This window comes from Scyliorhinus torazame, chromosome 2 (assembly GCF_047496885.1).
Source record: "Scyliorhinus torazame isolate Kashiwa2021f chromosome 2, sScyTor2.1, whole genome shotgun sequence".
Taxonomy (NCBI): domain Eukaryota; kingdom Metazoa; phylum Chordata; class Chondrichthyes; order Carcharhiniformes; family Scyliorhinidae; genus Scyliorhinus; species Scyliorhinus torazame.
Genome location: NC_092708.1, coordinates 83,325,538 through 83,347,670, shown reverse-complemented (window position 1 = coordinate 83,347,670; position 22,133 = coordinate 83,325,538). Strand labels below are relative to the sequence as shown.

The 22,133-nt window shown below is 44.4% G+C and overlaps 1 protein-coding gene across 2 annotated transcripts in view; it reads right to left on the bottom strand.

Moving 5' to 3' along the window:
* The window catches only part of snx4 (sorting nexin 4), a 167,804-nt gene that overhangs the window by 59,251 nt on the left and 86,420 nt on the right, over positions 1 to 22,133 (bottom strand). The window contains exons 5-6 of one of the 2 annotated variants that reach the window (XM_072473195.1): positions 15,350 to 15,397; positions 10,833 to 10,880 (exon numbers count right to left, since the gene is read on the bottom strand). In XM_072473195.1, the coding sequence (XP_072329296.1) occupies positions 10,833 to 10,880; positions 15,350 to 15,397 (96 nt within the window). The remainder of the gene's footprint in view (positions 1 to 10,832; positions 10,881 to 15,349; positions 15,398 to 22,133) is intronic. The other variant, XM_072473200.1, reaches the window with a different exon arrangement.

Sequence of the window (22,133 nt, the reverse complement as noted above, 5' to 3'; positions counted from 1 at the left end):
ACTCAGAACCTTGCTCTCAGTACGGATTTCTACCTTTAACTGCCAAGCCATTGAAAGCCAAACATATGGTAAACAGTATACACCACATTTAAACCACTTGAAGTAAAAGCAGATTTTGAGTCAGGGAGTTCAGTGAAGGGAGGGGGGTGGAAATTAGATAGGTTTTCTTTTCTACCTTTTCCACCCTGGTAAGTGATGAAGGTCTATTCTATTCCCACGGTTTAAAGTGGCATACAAATTGGTGGCAAAGTTGATAAAATATATTAAAAAACCAACATAAATTGAGATGAATAATAAGACGTAATTAAAAGACATCAAGTATGTCTGGACAGATGATGATGATATGATGTGCGAAGACTGCAGCATGTGGGAGCTCCTGGATATCAGAGTGATTATGGGCAAACACGCCTTCAGTAAGGGGGCTTGGAGGGGGCTGGTGCGCGGAGGGGAGGAACACCAGGTCTCCCTCTATGCGGATAAGAACATAAGAACTAGGAGCAGGAGTAGGCCATCTGGCCCCTCGAGCCTGCTCCACCACTCAATGGGATCATGGCTGATCTTTTGTGGACTCAGCTCCACTTTCCGGCCCGAACACCATAACCCTTAGTCCATTTATTCTTCTAAAAACTATCTATCTTTATCTTAAAAACATTTAATGAAGGAGCCTCTACTGCTTCACTGGGCAAGGAATTCCATAGATTTACAACCCTTTGGGTGAAGAAGTTCCTCCTAAACTCAGTCCTAAATCTACTTCCCCTTATCTTGAGGCTATGTCCCCTAGTTCTGCTTTCACCCACCAGTGGAAACAACCTGCCCTGATCTATCCTATCTATTCCCTTCATAATTTTATATGTTTCCATAAGAACCCCCCTCATCCTCCTAAATTCCAACGAGTACAGTCCCAGTCTACTCAACCTCTCCTCGTAATCCAACCCCTTCAGCTCTGGGATGAACCTAGTGAATCTCCTCTGCACACCCTCCAGTGCCAGTACGTCCTTTCTCAAGTAAGGAGACCAAAACTGAACACAATACTCCAGGGGTGGTCTCACCAACACCTTGTACAATTGGAGCATAACCTCCCTGGTCTTAAACTCCATCCCTCTAGCGATGAAGGACAAAATTCCATTTGCCTTCTTAATCACCTGTTGCACCTGTAAACAAACTTTTTGCGACTCATGCACTAGCACACCCAGGTCTCTCTGCACAGCAGCATGTTTTAATATTTTATCATTTAAATAATAATCCCTTTTGCTGTTATTCCTACCAAAATGGATAACCTCACATTTGTCAACATTGCATTCCATCTGCCAGACCCTAGCCCATTCACTTAACCTATCCAAATCCCTCTGCAGACTTCCAGTATCCTCTGCACTTTTTGCTTTACCACTCATCTTAGTGTCGTCTGCAAGCTTGGAAACATTGCCCTTGGTCCCCAATTCCAAATCATCTATGTAAATTGTGAACAATTGTGGGCCCAACACTGATCCCAGAGGGACGCCACTAGCTCCTGATTGCCAACCAGAGAAACCCCCATTAATCCCCACTCTTTGCTTTCTATTAATTAACTAATCCTCTATCCATGCTACTACTTTCCCCTTAATGCCATGCATCTTTATCTTATGCAGCAACCTTTTGTGTGGCACCTTGTCAAAGGCTTTCTGGAAATCCAGATATACCACATCCATTGGCTCCCCGATATCTACCGCACTGGTAATGTCCTCAAAAGATTCCACTAAATTAGTTAGGCACGACCTGCCCTTTATGAACCCATGCTGCGTCTGCTCAATGGGACAATTTCCATCCAGATGCCTCGCTAGTTCTTCTTTGATGATAGATTCCAGCATCTTCCTTACTACCGAAGTTAAGCTCACTGGCCTATAATTACCCGCTTTCTGCCTACCTCCTTTTTTAAACAGTGGTGTCACGTTTGCTCATTTCCAATCCGCCGGGACCACCCCAGAGTCTAGTGAATTTTGGTAAATTATCACTAGTGCATTTGCAATTTCCCTAGCCATGTCTTTTAGCACTCTGGGATGCATTTCTTCAGGGCCAGGAGACTTGTCTACCTTTAGCCCCATTAGCATGCCCAGCACTACCTCCTTAGTGATAACAATGCTCTCAAGGTCCTCACCTGTCATAGCCCCATTTCCATCAGTCACTGGTATGTTATTGTGTCTTCCACTGTGAAGACCGACCCAAAAAAACTGTTCAGTTCCTCAGCCATTTCCTCATCTCCCATTATTAAATCTCCCTTCTCATCCTCTAAAGGACCAATATTTACCTTTGCCACTCTTTTTTGTTTTTTATATTTGTAGAAACTTTTACTATCTGTTTTTATATTCTGTGTAAGTTTACTCTCATAATCTATCTTACTCTTCTTTATAGCTTTTTTAGTAGCTTTCTGTTGCCCCCTAAAGATTTCCCAGTCCTCTAGTCTCCCAGTAATCTTTGCTACTTTGTATGCTTTTTCCTTAAATTTGATACTCTCCCTTATTTCCTTAGATATCCACGGTCGATTTTCCCTCCTTCTACCGTCCTTTTTGTTGGTATAAACCTTTGCTGAGAACTGTTAAAAATCGCTTGGATGGTTCTCCACTGTTCCTCAACAGTTTCACCATAAAGTCTTTGCTTCCAGTCTACCTTAGCTAGTTCTTCTCTCATCCCATTGTAATCTCCTTTGTTTAAGCACAAAACACTAGTGCTTGATTTTACCTTCTCACCCTCCATCTGTATTTTAAATTCCACCATATTGTGATCGCTCCTTCCGAGAGGATCCCTAACTATGAGATCCTGAATCAATCCTGTCTCATTACACAGGACCAGATCTAGGACCGCTTATTCCCTCGTAGGTTCCATTACATACTGTTCTAGGAAACTATCGTGGATACATTCTATAAACTCCTCCTCAAGGCTGCCTTGACCGACCTGGTTAAACCAATCGACATGTAGATTAAAATCCCCCATGATAACTGCTGTGCCACTTCTACATGTATCAGTTGTTTCTTTGTTCATTGCCTGCCCCACCATAATGTTACTATTTGGTGGCCTATAGACTACTCCTATCAATGAGTGACTTTTTCGCCTTACTATTCCTGATTTCCACCCAAATGGATTCAACCTTATCCTCCATAGCACCGATGTCATTCCTTACTATTGCCCTGATGTCATCCTTAATTAACAGAGCTACACCACTTCCCTTAGCACCCACTCTGTCCTTCCGAATAGTTTGATACCGTTGGATATTTAACTCCCAGTCGTGACCATCCTTTAACCATGTTTCAGTAATGACCACTAAATCATAGTCATTCACAATGATTTGCGCCATCAACTAATTTACCTTATTCCGAATACTACGAGCATTCAGGTAAAGTACACTTATGTTGGTTTTTTTTTTACCTCTGTTCTTAACACCTCGATCAGTAACCTCTCCCAAGTTAAATTTCCTCTTAACTTTTCTCCTAATTTTCCTAGTCGTTGAACCTATATCTTCATGTAATAACCTGCCACGTCGCTTACCATTAATGTTTTTACTTCCCGTTTTATTCCTTTTAGTATTCCTGGTCTTATTCACTGAGCTCCCCTCAGTCACTGTACCTTGTACTGTCGCCCTTTTTGATTTTTCACTATGGCTTCTCTGCCTTACACTTTCCCCCTTACTGCCTTTTGTTTCTGTCCCTGTTTTACTACCTTCCAACCTCCTGCATTGGTTCCCATCCCCCTGCCACATTAGTTTAAACCCTCCCCAACAGCTCTAGCAAACACCCCCCCCAGCCCATCGGTTCCAGTCCTGCCCAGGTGCAGACTGTCCGGTTTGTACTGGTCCCACCTCCCCCAGAACCGGTTCCAATGCCCCAGGAATTTGAATCCCTCCCTCTTGCACCATCCCTCGAGCCACGCATTCATCCCATCTATCCTGACATTCCTACTCTGACTAGCTCGTGGCACTAGTAGCAATCCTGAGATTACTACCTTTGAGGTCCTACTTTTTAGTTTAACTCCTAACTCCCTGAATTCAGCACCCGGGAGTGCAGGAAGCGAAAGAGGCCGAGGTACTGACCTTTGCCTCCCTGGTAGCCCGGAGACGGATTTTGTTAACGTGGAGGGACTTGAAACCCCCATGCGTGGAGACCTGGGTTAGCGATATGGCGGGGTTCCTCAGCCTGAAACAAATAAAGTTTGCCTCAAGAGGGTCCTTGATGGGGTTCTCCCGGCAGTGGCAACCTTTCCTTGACTTTCTAGGAGAGCAGTAAGTGTCAGCAGCATCCTTGGGGGGAGGGGTTACTGTTGATATAATGTGAGTTGGGCATGGAGACAAAACCCACCTGGTTCTGTTTAAAAACATTTTTTTTCTGGTTTGTAATTAGTTTCACTAAGCTTTGGGCTCTGCTTATTGTTATTTTTTATTACCATCTGTATTTCTATTTTTGTAACGTGAAAACGCTGATTGGAAAAACTTTAATAAAACATTTATTTTTTAAAAAATATGCAGGGACAGAAGGGCGTGACTGCTGGTGAAGCAGTCAAGGGGGCCCACGGGGCCAGAAGTGTCAGTCTCTGCAATTGTCCAATAGCTTTGAGGTTCTCTCACCTTTTTGTTTGGATAAGCATGTGGGTGCAGGGTGTTTAGAATCACTACAGTGCAGGAAGCCATTCAGCCCATCTAGTCTGCACCGAACCTCTGAAAGAGCATCCTACCTAGGCCCTCGCTCTCTCCCTTACTCTATTCCCGTAATCCAATAACCCCAACTAATCTTTTGGACAGTAAGGGGCAATTTAGTATGGGCAATCCATCTAACATGCATATCTTTGGGCTGTGGGAGGAAACTGGAGCACCTGGAGGAAACAGACACAGGGTGACGCCCAAGGCTGGAATTGAACCCAGGACCCTGGCACTGTGATACAGCAGTGCTAACCACTGTGCTGCCCATGGATGAGCGGACTGACCATAGCACCATGGCACATGAAGCCATTCAAGTGGTGGGAGCAAAAAGGAATTTAATGGCAGCAAGGAGCAGTATTATTAATGGGATTGACACTATTCTCTGCAGCAAAGAGAAAGAGTCCAGACAGCTATGTTGCCTGTCTGATGCCAGGGTTAGTGACATGATAATAATTATTTATTATTATGTCACTTTATTAGTGTCACAAGTAGGCTTACATTAACACTGCAATTAAGTTACTGTGAAAATCCCCTCGTCACCACACTCCGGCGCCTGTTTGGATACACGGAGGGAGAATTCAGAACGTGCAATTCACCTAACAAGCACGTCTTTTGGGACTTGTGGGAGAAAACCAGAAACCCAGAGGAAACCTACGCAAACATGGAGAGAACGTGCAGACTCTGCACATCCACTCAGGGTTCGCGAGCAATGTGTAGGGGGGGGGGGGGGGGGTGTCGAGTCATTATGTTTCATGTAGATGCCAACCACATAGGTAGAACTAGGAAAGAAGTTTTGCATAGAGAGCATGACAAGCTGGGCACTAAATTACAGAGCAGAACCTCAACATTCATAATCTCTGAATTATTACTGAATTACTGAGCAGTGTGAAAACTGGCACAGGGTACGTAAAAAGAAAGAGAGATCACTATGTGTTGTGGGAAAAGTGGGGAACTATCCCATTGGGACGGTCTACACATGAACCAGGCTGGGACCTGTGTGCTTGTGAACTGCATAACTGGAGAAGCAGAGGGGGCAAGGGATCAAATGTGGAAAGGTGTGGTATATCACAGAGCAGAGACAAGGAAAGAGAGGAAAATGGGGATCAGAGAATGACAGTAAGGAATAGGGAACAAAATCAGAATGTACCACAAAGATAACAAAAAGATAAAAATAAAGGTTTTGTTTCTCAATGCGCTTAGCATTCATAACAAAGTGAACAAATTGATAGCGCATATTGAAGGTATTATGATCTGATAACCATTACAGAGATGTGGCTGCAGGATGACAAGGATTGGATCCTGAATATTGAGGGGTATATGGCCGTCAAGAAGAATAGGAAGCTAGGTAAAAGGTGGAGGGATAGCACTGTTAACCAAGGATAGCATTTGTGCAACAGTAGAGAACCTTGGTTCAAGAGAACAGGATGCAGCATTGTTTTGGTGTAGATGAGGAATAGTTTGGGGGGGGGGGGGCAAGAGAAGTCATTAGTGGGAGTGGTCTACAGGTCGCCCAACAGTAACCACAACACAGGACAAAGTACAAAAGAAGAAATAGTGGGCGCATGTAATAAAGAGACGACAATCATCACGGATGGCTTTAATCTACATAGACTGGAGAAAAAAAAAAAAAAATCATACTGGCAATAGTAGCCCAGATGAGAAGTTCATAGAGATATTTGCTTAGAACAGCACATTCTGGGACTAACTAGGGAGCAAATTATATTAAGACTTATTGGTGAAATGTAACAGGATAAGTAAAGGCACCTCTAGGTACTAGCGACCACACTAGGATTTAATTCTTCATCCAGTTTGAAACGGAAAAAAGATAGGTCCAGGACTAGACTAGAATAAATATAAGGGCAACTATGTGGGCATGAAAGCGGAGATAGCTGAAGTGAATTGGGATACTAAGCTATGGGATAGGTCAATAGAGAAAAGTACTGGCAGGCATTAAGGGGATATTTCAGAATATCCAGAAGTATATTCCTACTATAAAGGAAAATTCTAAAGGGAGGACTCACCATCTGTGGTTAACTAACCAAGTTAGAGAAAACATCAAATTTGTGGAAAAAGCATAACTGTGCAAAGACGAGTGGCAGGTCAGAATATAAAGAATACCAGAGATGACTAAAAGGTTAATCAGGAGACAGAAATAAAGAGTATGAGGGGAAGCTGGCTAAAAATGGATAGGCAATGAGTGTTGGTCCTCTAGAGTGATAATAGGGAGTTCATAGTAGATAATAAGGAAATGGCTGATGAAACAAACAAAGATTTTGCTTTGCTCTTCACGATAGAGAATACAAAAAACATTCAAGTAATAACTGTAAAATCAAGAGGAGGAAGGGAGAGGCGCATTTGGTGAAATTGCAATCACTAGGGAAAGGTACCCAGCAAAATGATGGGGTTCCTGGCCAACAGGTTTCTGGGTCCAGGTGGACCTCATCCCAAGGTGTTTGTCGAGGTAGTAGATAGGTGTTAATTTTACAAAATTACCAAGATTCTGGAAAGGTTCATTGGACTGGAAAGTAGCAAAAATAGCCACTCTATTCAGGAAACTTATCATCAGTTGTGGGGAAGTGATCATTAAGGAGGTTATAACTACGCATGTAGAGAAACTTAAGTAAACCAGGAAGAGTCAGCATGATTTTGCAAAAGGGAAATCATGTTTACCCAATTTACACAACAGATCAGCCATGATCAAGGGGCCAAATGGCGTCCTCCTGCTCCACATTTGTATACGAGAACCAGTGCAATAGTTTGGATGTCCCAATGTAGTAGCCATTTGACAATTATAATCACTTTTTTACAAAAATGATCTTTGGGCGGCACAGTAGCACAGTGGTTAACACGGTTGCTTAACAGCGCCAGGGTTCCGGATTCAATTCCCGGCTTGGGTCACTGTCTGTGCAGTCTGCATGGGTTTCCTCCAGGTGCTCCGGTTTCCTCCCACAAGTTCCGAAAGACGTGCTGTTAGGTGAATTGGACATTCTGAATTCTCCCTCTGTGTAACCGAACAGGTGCCAGAACGTGGCGACTGAGGGCTTTTCACAGTAACCTTATTGCAGTGTTAATGCAAGCCTACTTGTGACAATAAAGATGATAAAAACTACAAAAAAAAAAGCAAGATTTTGAATTACTCCTGATCACCATGAAAATGATCTCTTATGGCGAAAGAAAATAAAATATAACAGCACTGTAAATTTAAAACAAATGCATTTTATTCAAGGTTATATGGGGTCACGGCAAGTCAGGGTTGCTGCTCTTGGTCACTATCTAATATAATATTTTTGGCTTGTGTATGGCACATGGTAACATCAGGCCTGACTAATGACCCAGTAAAATAGCCGACTAACATTTAACTCTCCCAAACTCATACACAAGTACGATCTGCTCTGTCAAGACGCTGGAGAGCTGCTAACAGTTGCAAAACCAAGCATAATTTCAAATATTCTGCTTCCTGGGTATAATTAGTTGCTCTAGGATCACATCATTTCAGAACAAATCATTCTCCGCCACCTCATCATCCCTCTTCCCCTTCTCTCAGCATCCTAGAACTATAGCACAGTGAAAATTGGTTCTCATGCATATTAAACACTTTGAGGAACATCAAGTTCAATATTTTGAGCAATCCAGTGCAGCATTCTTTTTAAAAGGATATGTCATATATTAAACAACTAAGGCTCATAGGACAGGACAATAAAATGCAAAGTAAAATGGAAATAGCAAGGTGTGACGAGCTTGGATAGCAAAAGCTTGAAAAGGTCTTTTAAAAATACCTCCAGGGGTGGGGGAAGAAGGGGGTCAAGGATCTATGGTTTCAAGAAAAGAGTATGGAGTAGAGGATAAAGAAGATATAGGAAGGAGGAAGACAAACAAGAGTAAGCAAGGATATAGATTGATTTATTGTCACATTTATGAAGTGAAAAGGTATTTTTCTGCGGCCAAGGGAACATACACAGTAGACAAAAATAATAATTGACAAAGTACATTGACAATTAGTGATTGGTTACAATGCTAACCAAACAAAGCAAATTCATGGGCAAGAGCAGCATAGGGTGTCGAGAATAGTGTTCTTACAGGGAACAGATCAGTCCGAGGGACAGTCATTGAGGAGTTTAGTAGCTGTGGTGAAGTTGTTGCTATAGCTTGATGTGCGGGTCTTCAGACTTCTGTATCTTCTGCCTGATGGAAGGGTCTGGAAGAGGGCAAAGCCTGGGTGCGAGGGGTCTCTGACAAGCTGACTGCCTCCCTGAGGCAGCGGGAGGTGTAGACAGAATCAATGGGAGGGTGTCAAGCTGGTCTGATGCGTTGAGCTGAGTTCACCACATTTAATAATAATATTAATAATAATAATAACTGCTTATTGTCACAAGTGAGCTTCAATGAAGTTACTGTGAAAAGTCCTTAGTCGCCACATTCCAGCGCCTGATCGGGGAGGCCGGTATGGGAATTGAACCCACACTGCTGGCCTTGTTCTGCATTAGAAGCCAGCTGTTTAGTCCTCTGTGCTAAACCAGCCCCTTAACAGGAAGAAAACTGATAGGAACACATTTGTAGCTGCAGTGATTCTTCAGGTTGTTCCAGCATATCCATCAGACGCTTTAGAGACCAACTTTATCAAGAATAGACCACTATTCTTGAGAAACAGAGTTACATCAACTGAATATCAATGCTCAGGAAAATCCACCAACATTGGTTTCAACTTTTAAGGACTTCAACATTATGAAACTAAGAAACTTTGGGAGTAATTATCTTCATTTTGGATTTTCTAGAAATGTTTAATCCAGCTACAAAGTCGTGGGCTGATGAGTATCTTAAATCGAATGAGTGGTCCGAACTTTTGAGAGAGTTTATTAAGATATTCAATGTGCTAAATGGTCTTTCAGCCTCACCCAGCTCTGAAAGGATTGTGGAGTTCCTTTTTCCAGATGATCTAGTGCACTAGTTGAGGGGAGAACGACTGCCTTGGCATCAAGGCAGCATTTAACAGAGTGTGACATCAAGGAAGCCCAGCAAAACTAGAGTCAATGGGAACCAGGGAGAAACTCTCCATTGGTTGGAGTCATACCTGACACAAAAGAGGATGGTTGTTGGAGGCCAATCGTCTCTGCTCCAGGAGTTCCTCAGAGTAGTGTCCCAGGCCCAACCTTCATCCAACTGCTTCACCAAAGACCTTTCTTAAAGATCAGAAGTGGGGATGTTCGCTGATGACTGCACAATGTTCAGAACCATTCGCAACTCCTCAGGCATTGAAGCAGTTCATGTCAAAATACATCAAGACCTAGACAATACCCAGGCTTCGGCTGACAAGTAGCAAGTAACAATCACACCACATAAGTGCAGACAATTGCCATCTGCAACAAGAGATGATCTAACCATTGGCCTTTGACATTCAATGGCATTGCTGAATCCCCCACTATCAACATCCGGGGGGGGTTTACCATTGACCAGAAACTGTACTAAACTAGCCATATAAATATTATGACTATCAGAGTAAGTCATAGACCAGGAATCCTGTGGTGTGTAACTCACCTCCCGACTTCCTAAAGCCTGCCCACTATCTACAAGACACAAGTCAGGAGTGAAATGGAATACTCCTCACTTGCCTGGATAACAGCAGCTCCAACAACACACAAGAAGCTCGACAACATCTAGGACAGAGCAGCCTACTTGCTTGCTATCCCTTCCACAAACAGTAGCAGCAGTGTGTACCACCTACAAGATTCACTGCAGGTTCCTAAGGCAGCACCTTCCTAATCCACAGCCATGACCACCTAGAAGGTTGAAGAGCAACATACCTGGGAACACCACCACCTGGAGGTTTCCCTCCAAGTCACTCGCCATCCTGACAAAGAAATATTTCACCGTTCCTTACTGTCGTTGGGTCAAAGTCCTGGAATTCCCTCTCTCACAACTGTGTGGGTGTACCTACACCTCAGGGACCTCAGTCGTTCAAGAAGGAAATTCACTACCACCTGAAGGGGAACTAGGGATGGGCAATAAATGCTGGCCTAGCCAGCAATGCCTACATCTCGTAAATCATTAAACAAAACTCAATTTAATTTCAAAAACATAACCTAACAAATAGATTATGATTAAAATCAGATATTACAGGTATGAAAACTGAACAGATTTCAAAAAAAGCGGTGTGCTAGAAGATTCAAAATGATACCTTTAAGTCCTTGTGGATACCAGGTTTGACTGATGCAGTGCTTTGAATCTAGGACAAAGGGAACTCTTATTCTTGAAGACAATTGACAAAGACCAGAGCCCCAACACAAGTTAAGCAAATACATCATTTGCCAAGCATAAATTGATTGCAAATGAAAGTTTTGAAACCAAGCTACAAGGGGCACTTATAGCATAAAAGAACAATTGCAAGACGGCTGTGCTCTCAGCATTGCTTTAACCTTGAAGGTGGCAGACAGTTGCCAGGATTGAACGCCTGAAATTCAGACTTCGTGAGACTGCTGCTGCTGAAAGATATTACTTGGGCTTCCAAATGCATACCTATGCCTCACTTGGCTCAGCTGCAAAGGCAAGTATTGTGGCTGAAGGACTGACATGGGAGATGGTCTATATCAGTTCTTTAAATCAAAAGATAACACGCTAGCCTCATTTGGTAAGCTGTGCTGCACACAATGCTGTCTGAGAAGGCATGTTAAAATAAGAGTGATTAATCATGATGATTAACAATTGATTATTCTTATTTAGGCAGAAATGGTGTGAATAAGGAAATTGAGCCGCTTTTGAGGCTGGTATGGAGACAATAAACAAGGACTTGTAGATCTGATAATTAGCAGAATTTTTTTTGATGATGCAGAATTTCCTGTAATTCAGTGTGACAAACCTGAACCACCTTCAACAACGCTGTGCTCTAAATACTTTAAATGCAGACAGACAGACTAGAAATTATGGTAGGGCATTTTCATTAATTATTGGCTACCTTATGAAGAAATCAATGGATTTCTGCAGTGTAATGCCCCAGTTAGCGTGGAACCAAACACAAATATAAAATCAGAGGCAAACAAGTATACACATTGAAATGGTAACATGTGCACTTATATGTAATACTATAAAACAGATAGCAGCTCCAATCAACAGTGCAATAAATTTAGCTCATGGAGCAACTACCAAGTATCAATTAAATAGTCAACACCCGTGGGATTATTAGGCACATGAACAAGGTTACTAAGTGTTTTCTCTTCTCCTTGCAAAGAAGAATTTTCAGAATCAAATGCCCTTATTTTCATTTTCCGCTCCCTTTTGAGATTGACGTGCTCATGAAAAATAAAAGCAACCAGAGATGATGGTATACAGAGGAAAGTAGTAACAAAATTAGAAAGTAACCTAGAAATAAATCTCTAAAGGAAATCTTAAATTATGATGAAAAGATTCTTTATTCGTTGTGGTGAAAAATGAGGGGTTTACCAAATAGGGCACTACAATGCTACTGCTAAAGTTTTGGTTTAACAGCTGATAACACCTCATACCATCATATTCTAATGTATAGTTCACTGCATCATAGTCTTTTGTCAAAATTGATAGTGGCAGATATTAAAGGACATCCTTGCAAAAGTGATATTTACTTAATAGAGCCCCTGTCCAGCAGTGAGTTCCTTAAAGAGAAAACCTAAAGGGTTTTGCAGTTCAAGTTCCAGGATGAAGAATAACTATAGCAAACAACCTGTTCTAGCTCATCATCCTGCCATTGTCTGAATATTGATGTGCAATTAGCTTTATTAGTACAAACAATTTTAAAATGATGGCGAATGGGCTTGCCATATCATCAAAATATCAACTTGTATTAGTTCAGGCTGTCCCAAAGAACACTGCAGCCAGTTAATTACTCTGAAGTCCTTGTTATCTCTCAAAGCTATACGGCTGTGCAGTAACAAAGCTTTCCATGCAGGCCGCACACAATGAAATGATGAAATGAAAATGAAGTTGATCCCCTTTAAGCTACTCAGCAAAAATATTTGAATTGGACGCACCGATCTCAGTTTATGGGTGGGGAAGGTACCAAGGATAAAGAGGGCCCTGTTGCAGAGGCAGAAAGGAGTTGGCACTATCAAACCTACTGGGCAGCAAACGTGGAGAAGGGGTGACAATGGTGGAACCAGTTGAGGAGACACTTGAGGGCATGTTGGTGCTGCCACCGTTGTGTGGAAACCACAGGGTTAAGCCAGGGGAGACAGATGGGATGTACAGGAAGTGGAGGGAGGCAGGGCTGGTGAGGGAGAGGGAGAAGTTTGCAGGTCTGGAAGAGCTGCGGGAGAGGGTTGAGCTGCCAAAAGGAGGCAAATTCAAGTACATGTAAGTGAGGGACTTTGCACGGAAGGAATGGAGAGGGTTTCCCAAGCTGCCGGAGTTTTCCTTGTTGGAGTGGTTGCTGCTCCAGGATGTGGAGGAGGGCGGCAGTATTGGTGATATGTATGGTTGGCTGGGGGAGCACAGGTGGTGAGGATCAAGAATAAATGGGAGGAGGAGGAGTAGACAGGATGGGGCGTGTGGACGAAGACAATGCGTAGGGTACATTTGACCGCATGTGAAAGGATGAGCTGGATTCAATTTCAGGTGGTGCACAGGGTGCACATGACCCGGGCGAGGATGAGTGGGTGGCAGACGAGGTGTGGGCGAGGGCCAGCGAATCATGCGCACATGTTCTGGGTCTGTGAGAGGTTGGAGAGATACTGCGAGGTGGTATTTGGAACACTGTCGAAGATTGCGTGGGTAGAAGTCAGGCTGGACCCAATGGTGGCGATCTTTGGGGTATTGGAATTGCTGGAGCTAACCAGGGGTGTCAGCCTGGCTATGGGACATGTATGACTTTCTGTGGCTGGAAAAGATCAAGTTTTATACTTCTGGATATATTTGGAATAAAATACATTTTTAAAAAGGTTTAAGGACCTGCACACAAAGAAAAGTATTAGAGGACACATTGTTTACGTGGTCGAAAAATACACCAGCAAAGCAAGGTCTTGCAAACAATAATGGGGCAAATTACTTGCTATGTTTTAATGATAGCATAGTGGTTAGCACAATTGCTTCACAGCTCCAGGGTCCCAGGTTCGATTCCCGGCTGGGTCACTGTCTGTGCGCAGTTTGCACGTTCTCCCAGTGTGTGCGTGGGTTTCCTCTGGGTGCTCCGGTTTCCTCCCACAGCCCAAAGATGTGCAGGTTAGGTGGATTGGCCATGCTAAATTGCCCTTAGTGTCGGGTGGGTTACTGGGTTATGGGGATAGGGTGCTCTCTCGAAGAGCCGGTGCAGACTCGATGGGCCGAATGGCCTCCTTCTGCACTGTAAATTCTATGATTTCATCAGATTCTATGATTAGCTGGTTCGAGCTTTGGAAGGCCTACTTCTCAAACTCTTTCTTGATTAGTGTCACAGAATTACTTATGTTCACCTGAAAGGTCAGGTAAGGACATTGCTTAATGCCGAAGTGCAGGACTTCAGTACCAGTACAGCTGATATTATGGGCAGGATTCTCTGGTCTTACCCGTGGCAGAACCCATTGTGAGCACAAACAGAAAATTTGGTATTCCAGCCAAAACTCCATTATCTTAGTGGCACCGTAAAACGAGGACAAATTTCGGCTTGAGATTTTAAAAATTCATTCATGGGACATGGGTATCACAGGCTGGGCCAGCATTCATTGCTCATTCTTAATTGCCAGACCAGGTAAGGATGGCAGATTTCCTTCCCGAAAAGACATCAGTGAACCAGGTGGGTTTTGTGACAAAAGACAATGTTTTCATGGTCATCATTAGACTTTACTTCCAGATTTTTCTTCAATTCAAATTTCACCATCTGCAGTGGCGGGAATTGGACCTGGGTCCCCAGTTTACTAGTTGTGATAATGCCACCGCCTCCCCCTCCTCACCTATGAGCGAGTTCATATCCTGGTTTAAACTCTTAATTAATGAATTCAACTGAGTGTTACCACACAAAACTGAAAGATCAGAATAAAAATTGCTGTGCTGAAAACATTTACAATGCAAGGTTCAGGAATACTATCTATCAAGTCAGATAGTTAAAAAGGCATGGGGCATAGGTCAATAATGTAATGATCACAGTAACTTCATTGCAGTGTTAATTTCTAGATTGCAGTGTTAATGTAAGCCTACTTGTGACAATACTAAGATTATAAAAAGGCCTTCTTAATCAGGGAAACGTGTCAGCTCTTCTCAGCACTTACTACAAATTTGGCTCAGGTCAAGTGATCTACTGCAAATTGTGCATCTTTCTTTCTTTGGTCAAAAATAGCTCAGAAATGTTTACTTGGAAGCAAGGCCAAACAAATATTGGGCTTTAGGAGGTGATGGAAATTGCTTCATCCAACTGGCACTAAATTGTTCATCCTAATCAGAAATCTAATTGCTTCCAGAGAATCCAGAAATCTAATTCCTCTCAGAGAAACCATATTAGAATAGTTCTCTTAAATTCCAACTAACATGCTGAAAATCTCAAGTGTACTCAAAAATTGAGCTTGATGCAATTTCCTCACTGCTGGAAAAAGTGGACATTTAAATTCTATTTATGAAACAACATTTGGTATCTTTGCACAGCTTTGAAGGATGCAAAAATCATGCTCTGCCGTTATTTTAAAAACATGAAATATTTTCAAATGAGTACAGCCCAAATTTTGCATTTACCAGACTAACAGGTCAAAAAGTGCATTTTACCTTAGCTTGGAATCCTGTCTCGTTTGCTGCTTCTTTCCAGCCGTTTTCCTAATAAAATTAAACAGCAAACAGTAAACAAGCAGCTTCGGGTATTTCCGTGAGTCATACAATACAAGTTCAGTATTGCTGCAAAAAGGGACATGCTGATGAAGTTTTGCATGACACATTTGAAAGGATACCATTTTTAAAAAAAAGTATATTTATTGAAGTTTTAAATTTTAAACAAATAGCGCAACAAAGCTCAGCAAAAATCATACACGGAAACGGAGGTGAACAAGAAAACAGCAATAAAGCTGGCTCAATTGAATCATTAGAAGCAACTCGGTAGAAAAGGATACGGCCATGTTAAAATGGTGCACACCTTCCCGCACAGCGACTGCACACCCGATCACAAGAATTCAGGATAAAGTTTTCACGCCATGTTCAGGCACACACCAGCACACACCTCCCTCAACTCCAGCAGCAGTGGAGGCATGAATAACACATCACAACCTACTCCCTCTAATAACAGACCCATCTGTACCCTTGCAGGAACAAATCACAAATTCCTTATACCCACCAGAACAAAAAAAAAGGAAAAATACAAAGAAATACAAGGGGATGTTATACACAGACCGCACAATGCAACATAGCCCCAATCTCAGGCACAAGACAGAATGATTATCATTTCACATTTTAATTTTTTTTTAAATTTAAGAGTACCCAATTTTTTTTTTTTCAAATTAAGGGCCAATTTAGTGTGGCCAATCCACCTAACCCTGCACAACTTTGGGTTGTGGGGGTGAAACCCACACACACACACACACGGGGAGAATGTGTAAACTCCACACAGAATTACCCGGGCCGGGATCGAACCCAGGTCCTTCGCACTGTAGGCAGCAGGGTTAACCACTGTGTTAGAGAGGACCAGCAGCTATAGAAAGAGAGAGAACTACCAGGGGCAGAAGGTCACAGGATAAAAGAGGACCAGGGCCAAGCCAAAGGTCCATATTCCTCCAGAGCATGCCCACCCACTATTGATGGAGAAAAAACTACTCATTCAGACAAAGGAACAACCCAACCCAAGAAGGCAACAGGAAATCAAATTTGTGCAGGACTCAGCTCAACCCCAGGCCCTTGTGCACAAAGGAGTCCGTCAACGAAAGATAAACCAAGCCTTAGGGCATCCCAATAAGTGCTACTGAAAAGGGATGACCCAAGCATAAGGGGGCAAGAGAATACAAACCACAGTACCAAACCTGGCCGAGCCCAGCACACACTGACCCCCAGCACACATCAAGACCTACCACCCAGCCGCTCCTGAAACCCACTAACACTTTAAAAATCACATCAACCTCAATTGGGGAGACTCCACCACCGAAAAGAAATTGGGAGGGGGACCGACTCTTCTCTCCTTTTTCTCGCCCCCCTCACCCCACCAACGATTTCCTCTTTCTCCCCATCCCCCCTCCAAACGATAAAGGCACCCGTAATCCATTGAACCAAATCAGGGTTTATAAAGGTATGCCGCTCTTCCAGGTGAAAAGAACCACTCCTCAAAGGGAGGAACACCCAAGCTAGCCCAGGAACGCAAGCCACAGGTGCTATTGTTCAGGGGATATTAAGGGACAACACAACTCTGCCACAATGGAGACAAATGTACTGCCTCCCCATGGAAGACCCAACCACAACAAGGAGGATGCTTAGAAACCACTATATTAGACCACTTATTTTTAAATGTAGAGTACCCAATTCTTTTGTTTGCTAATTGAGGGGCAATTTAGCATGACCAATTCACCTACCCTGCACATCTTTTTGGGTTGTGGAGGGGGGTGAGACCCACGCAGACATGGGGAGAATGTGCAAACTCCACATGGACAGTGACCCAGGCTCAAACCCGGGTCCTCTGAGCCATGAGGCAGCAGTGCTAACCACTGCACAACCTTGCTGCCCCCTATATTAGACCACTTGAGGGCGCCGAACTCCATCAAGCCTACCCCAAACTGAAGGGTTCCAACAACGCAGAGGCACAGCATACAGACCCTCACTTCAACAATTCGAACAAGGATTAACCAATCCACTCCAGCATGCACCCCTACTCTTAGGATATCCTCTCCAGGATATTTGATCTGTTCGGGCCTTCAAAAGGAGATGCAGGATAACACCATCTAGTGAGTAACTAAAGTCAACATAGTTCCAGATGACCATAGGCTGCTTTTCCCTTTGAGCGGAATGAGTTGACTGGTGGTGATTTAACCAGAGGATCACCACACCTTGGGTGAGGGGCAAGGTTGAAAAAGCAAGCCTTCATGAATAACCTTAAGCCAATACAGGAAGTGAACCTAGGTGTAGGCCTTGCTCTACATCACAAACCACCTGTCCAGCCAACTAAGCTAAACCGCCCCCTAATAACACCATCGCTTGGAAAGGCCGAAGCCATGACAGGAGTCCAACTCAATTTTCAAATTTGCTGATGTCACCACTGTAGTGGGTCGGATTTCAAACAATGACGAGACAGAGTACAGGAATGAGATAGAGAACCTGGTGAAACGACAATAATCTCTCCCTCAATGTCAACAAAATGAAGGAGATGGTCATCGACTTCAGGAAGCGTAATGAGAACATTCCACTCTACATAAATGGGAACGAAGTAGAAAGGGTCGAGAGCTTCAAGTTTTTAAGGTGTACAGATCACCAACAGCCTGTCCCGGTCCCCCCCATGCCGACAATATAGTTAAGAAAGCTCACCAACGACTCTACTTTCTCAGAAGACTACGGAAATGTGGCATGTCAGCTACGACCCTCACCAACTTCTACAGATGCACCTTAGAAAGCATTCTTTCTGGTTGTATCACAACTTGGTATGGATCCTGCTCTGCCCAAGACCACAGGAAACTACAAACGTTCGTGAATGTAGCCCAGTCCATCACACAAACCAGCCTCCCATCCATTGACTATCTATAATTCCCGCTGCCTCAGAAAGGCAGCCAGCATAATTAAGGACCCCACGCACCCCGGACATTCTCTTCGGTCAGGAAAAAGATACCAAAGTTTGAGGTCACGTAACAACGGACTCAAGAACAACTTTTTCCCTACTGCCGTCAGACTTTTGAATGGACCTACCTCGTATTAAGTTGATCTTTTCTCTACACCTAGCTGTAACTGTAACATTATATTCTGCAGTCTCTCCTTCCTTCCCTATGTACGGTATGCATTATTTGTACAGCATGCAAGAAACAATACTTTTCACTGTATACTAATACATGTGACAATAATAATAAATCAAATCAAGGAGCGAACAACCCTCAAGATCGCTCAAAAATTCCATCAAATGTAGCGCCTTCACCGCCGCCATGCTGTCAACCTGATGCCAAGTCAACTAGGAACCTAGGCCCTGGCAGCAGTGGGGGATGGGGGTTGGGGTAGTGGAAACAAATGACTTAACATGACCAGCCAATTCCAATCTCTCGCAACGATCATCAAGAACAGGGTAACAGAAGATCAGTGGTCAGGGGCCACAACCAACCCCAGGCCTCGAAGACTGGATGGCATGTTCTCCGTTGAACCTGATGCAACCAGCCTCCAAATCAAGATTGCTAAAGCATGGCAGCCAAGTGGCAAACTCAATCGCCTCCCACATCTCGCATGCTACCAGGCTCACGTCTGGCCCCCACTCCCAAATCAGTCAGGATACACGACACACCATGCAGCAGGATTTCTATGAACTGACAGCAGGCTCCCGCCAGGGAAACTGCTCTACCAAATATCTGGATTCTCTTCTGCATTTCCACCATTCTCCCAAGGATAATTTGTAGTTCATCAAAGTGAGCATCAAAGACCTGCATCACAGGGCCAAGATCATCGTCCAAAACATCTGCAATGGCAGCCATCATCCCAATACAAACAGCACCACCGAGACATGGGCCCACTGACCAGCAAAACTACCACTGCAAGCTGGACCCCACCCCAGCCATCTCCAACCGCCTCAATCGAACAGGGATTCTCTGATTTAACTCGATTCCTTGACACCAAACTCGGACTAGGATCATCCAGGGAAATTGCACAAAGATAATTATGGAATGTGCATTAGGAGAGGAGAGCCAGAGTGAACGAAAACTCAGGCTCTCCAACACACATCACGTGCCTTCCCCAGAAAACCAATTTTAAAGGGAACAACCATTTATGTTGCACAAGTATGAGGTATAAATTGTTGTTCCCTTTAGAATTGGTATTCTTGCAAATCTGTCCCGATAAGTGTAAGATGAAACACTTCGACAGCAGGTCTCTTTCTTCAGCGAGATACAAGAGTTATTTTCACACACAGTAATTGGTAGTTGCAGAATTTTTTTTTTTTTTTAAACTTGTGGGCACCTGAAAGATGTTATTTGCAATTTATTTTTTATCCCAATTTTTGAAAAATTGTAGTTTGCAAAATACTGAAATTAAATCATTTTCCATTTTGAAAAAAATGGAAAGAACTGTTTATGAACGGATTCTGAATGAATGAGAAGATTTAAATAAACACAAATAATTTGCACAACAGTAACAATGGAAAATGAAGCAGTCAGCCACTTATATCAGCACAGTTTTGGTCTGGATTTTGAAGATTCTGTTAAGACTTGATTTCTTTAGCCCATTGGGCAAAGTCTTGCAAAGCTGTGCCAGTCATATTAGTCACAGATGCATTTCTCTCAGGAAACTCATCAGATCAGCAACAGTACAGAAGTGGCTTTGAACAGATAAATAAAGGAAGGGCATTCATTAGCAAAGAATTGGCGTTCAGGGATCAGTATTTCCAGAGCTTTCTAGCAGGTAATTGAATAAGAGTGTATGGGAATCCACAAGAGTATATGGTAGACAGTTCATGGAAGCAAACTTATTGATGAGTCAAGTGGCCATTATCTCGTTAAACTTTGTATCCTTTGATTTTTTTGGGGGGGGGGGGGGGGGGGGGGGGGGGGGGGGGGGGGGAGAAAGAGGGCAGGAAAGAAAAAAGGGAGGAAATACGGGATCTCTGTCCTGCGATAGCAATAGACAACCTAAAATGAAACTGTTTGATCCCCTAGTCTGCAGATGGAATTTATCTGTATTATTACATCCATTTTATGATGGCTTATGCATGTAATGCTAGCTTTTAGCAAGCCAAGCTCTCAAATGATTTGCCTTAAGAGCAGGATAGCAATAATACAATGATCTTGGTCAATTTCTCAACAAAATTTTATGTCATGTTCTGTAGATTACAGAAGTTCCTCATCTGACTTCCGGTTGCGGCTATGCGGAGCTCAGTCGCACATTCGGCGGCTCCCGCAAAAACGGGCTTTTGGGCTCTTTTCCGGGCCCCCAACGGGACTTTTTCTGTGTTGGAAAGAGTCTACAACAGCTCCCGTCAGTATGTGGCTTCAACTAGGAGTGGGGCGACAAAAAAAAGGTGGTGGTGGACCCGAAGAAGGTGAGAGGGAAGAAGGACAAAATGGCGGCGGGCGGAGACCAGGCAGCGTGGATGCAGTGGGCGGAAGAGCAGCAGGAGTGTATCCAGTGCTGCTTCAGAGAGATTAAAACGGACCTGCTAAAGCCAATGAAGGCGTTTATTGATAAGCTGCTGGATACACTGATGGCCCAGGGAGTGGCGATCCGCGAGGCTTGACAAAAGATCTCGGACAATGAGGACGAGATCTTAGGCCTGGCGGTAAAGGTGGAGGCGCACGAGGCGCTCCACAAGAAATGGCAGGAGCGGTTCGAGGAGATGGAGAATCGGTCAGTCGAGGCGGAAGAATCTGCGGATTCTGGGCCTCCCGGAGGGGCCGGACGTGGGGGCCTATGTGGTCACCATGTTGAACTCGCTGATGGGAGCGGGGTCCTTCCAGGGGCCCCGGGAGCTGGAAGGGGCCCATAGAGTGCTGGCAAGGTGGCCCAAGGCTTACGAGCATTCGCGGGCGGTGCTGGTGAGGCTCCATCGGTTTGTCGATCGGGAGTGTGTGCTCAGGTGGGCCAAGAGGGAGGAGCAGCAGGTGGGAAGAACGCGAAGGTTCGGATATATCAGGACTGGAGTGCGGAGGTGGCGAAGAGGAGGGCCGGGTACAATCGAGCGAAGGCGGTGCTGCACAGGAAGGGGGTGAAGTTTGGCATGTTGCAGCCGGCGCGACTGTGGGTTACCTACAAGGATCGGCAGCATTATTTTGAGTCTCCGGAGGCGGCGTGGGCCTTTGTCCAGGCCGAGAAGTTGGACACAGATTGAGGGTCGGGATGGGTGATTGGGGACTACGGTTGATATGCTATGTTTATTTTTGCTTTGGGTCGGTGAGGGTGGCTGGGGCGGGCTGGACACTGTTTTGGTTGGGTTGGTCGGGGGGGCTCTTGGAGGTGAGATGGGGCCCCGCGGGGGAGGGGGAGGCCTGAGTCAGAGGGGGAAGGGACCGGGCCTGTAAAAGGAGCTGAGTCAGAAGTGGCGGGGCCTCTTAGGTGGAAAGCGTGGGCTTTTTCCCACGCCAAAGACTGGAAGGGGCGGGGAAGCGAGGGTTGTTTCCCACACTTGGAACAAAGGGGGAGGGGGAGAGCCTATGGATGGGAACAGGAGAGGAGGGTATGCAACACAATGGGAGGAGTCAAAGGAGAGGCGGGAATGGCCGGGGTCAGCAGGAGTCAGCTGACTTGCGGAAGTGCAATGGGGGGAGTAAATCAGCTAGGATGGGTCCTAGCCCCGGGGGGGGGGGGGGGGGTCTGCTATGGTCCAGGAGGAGCTGGAGCGAGGGGGGGGGCTCGAGACGGGGGTATGCCGCTGTGGGGAACGGGCAAGTGGCTGGCTGAG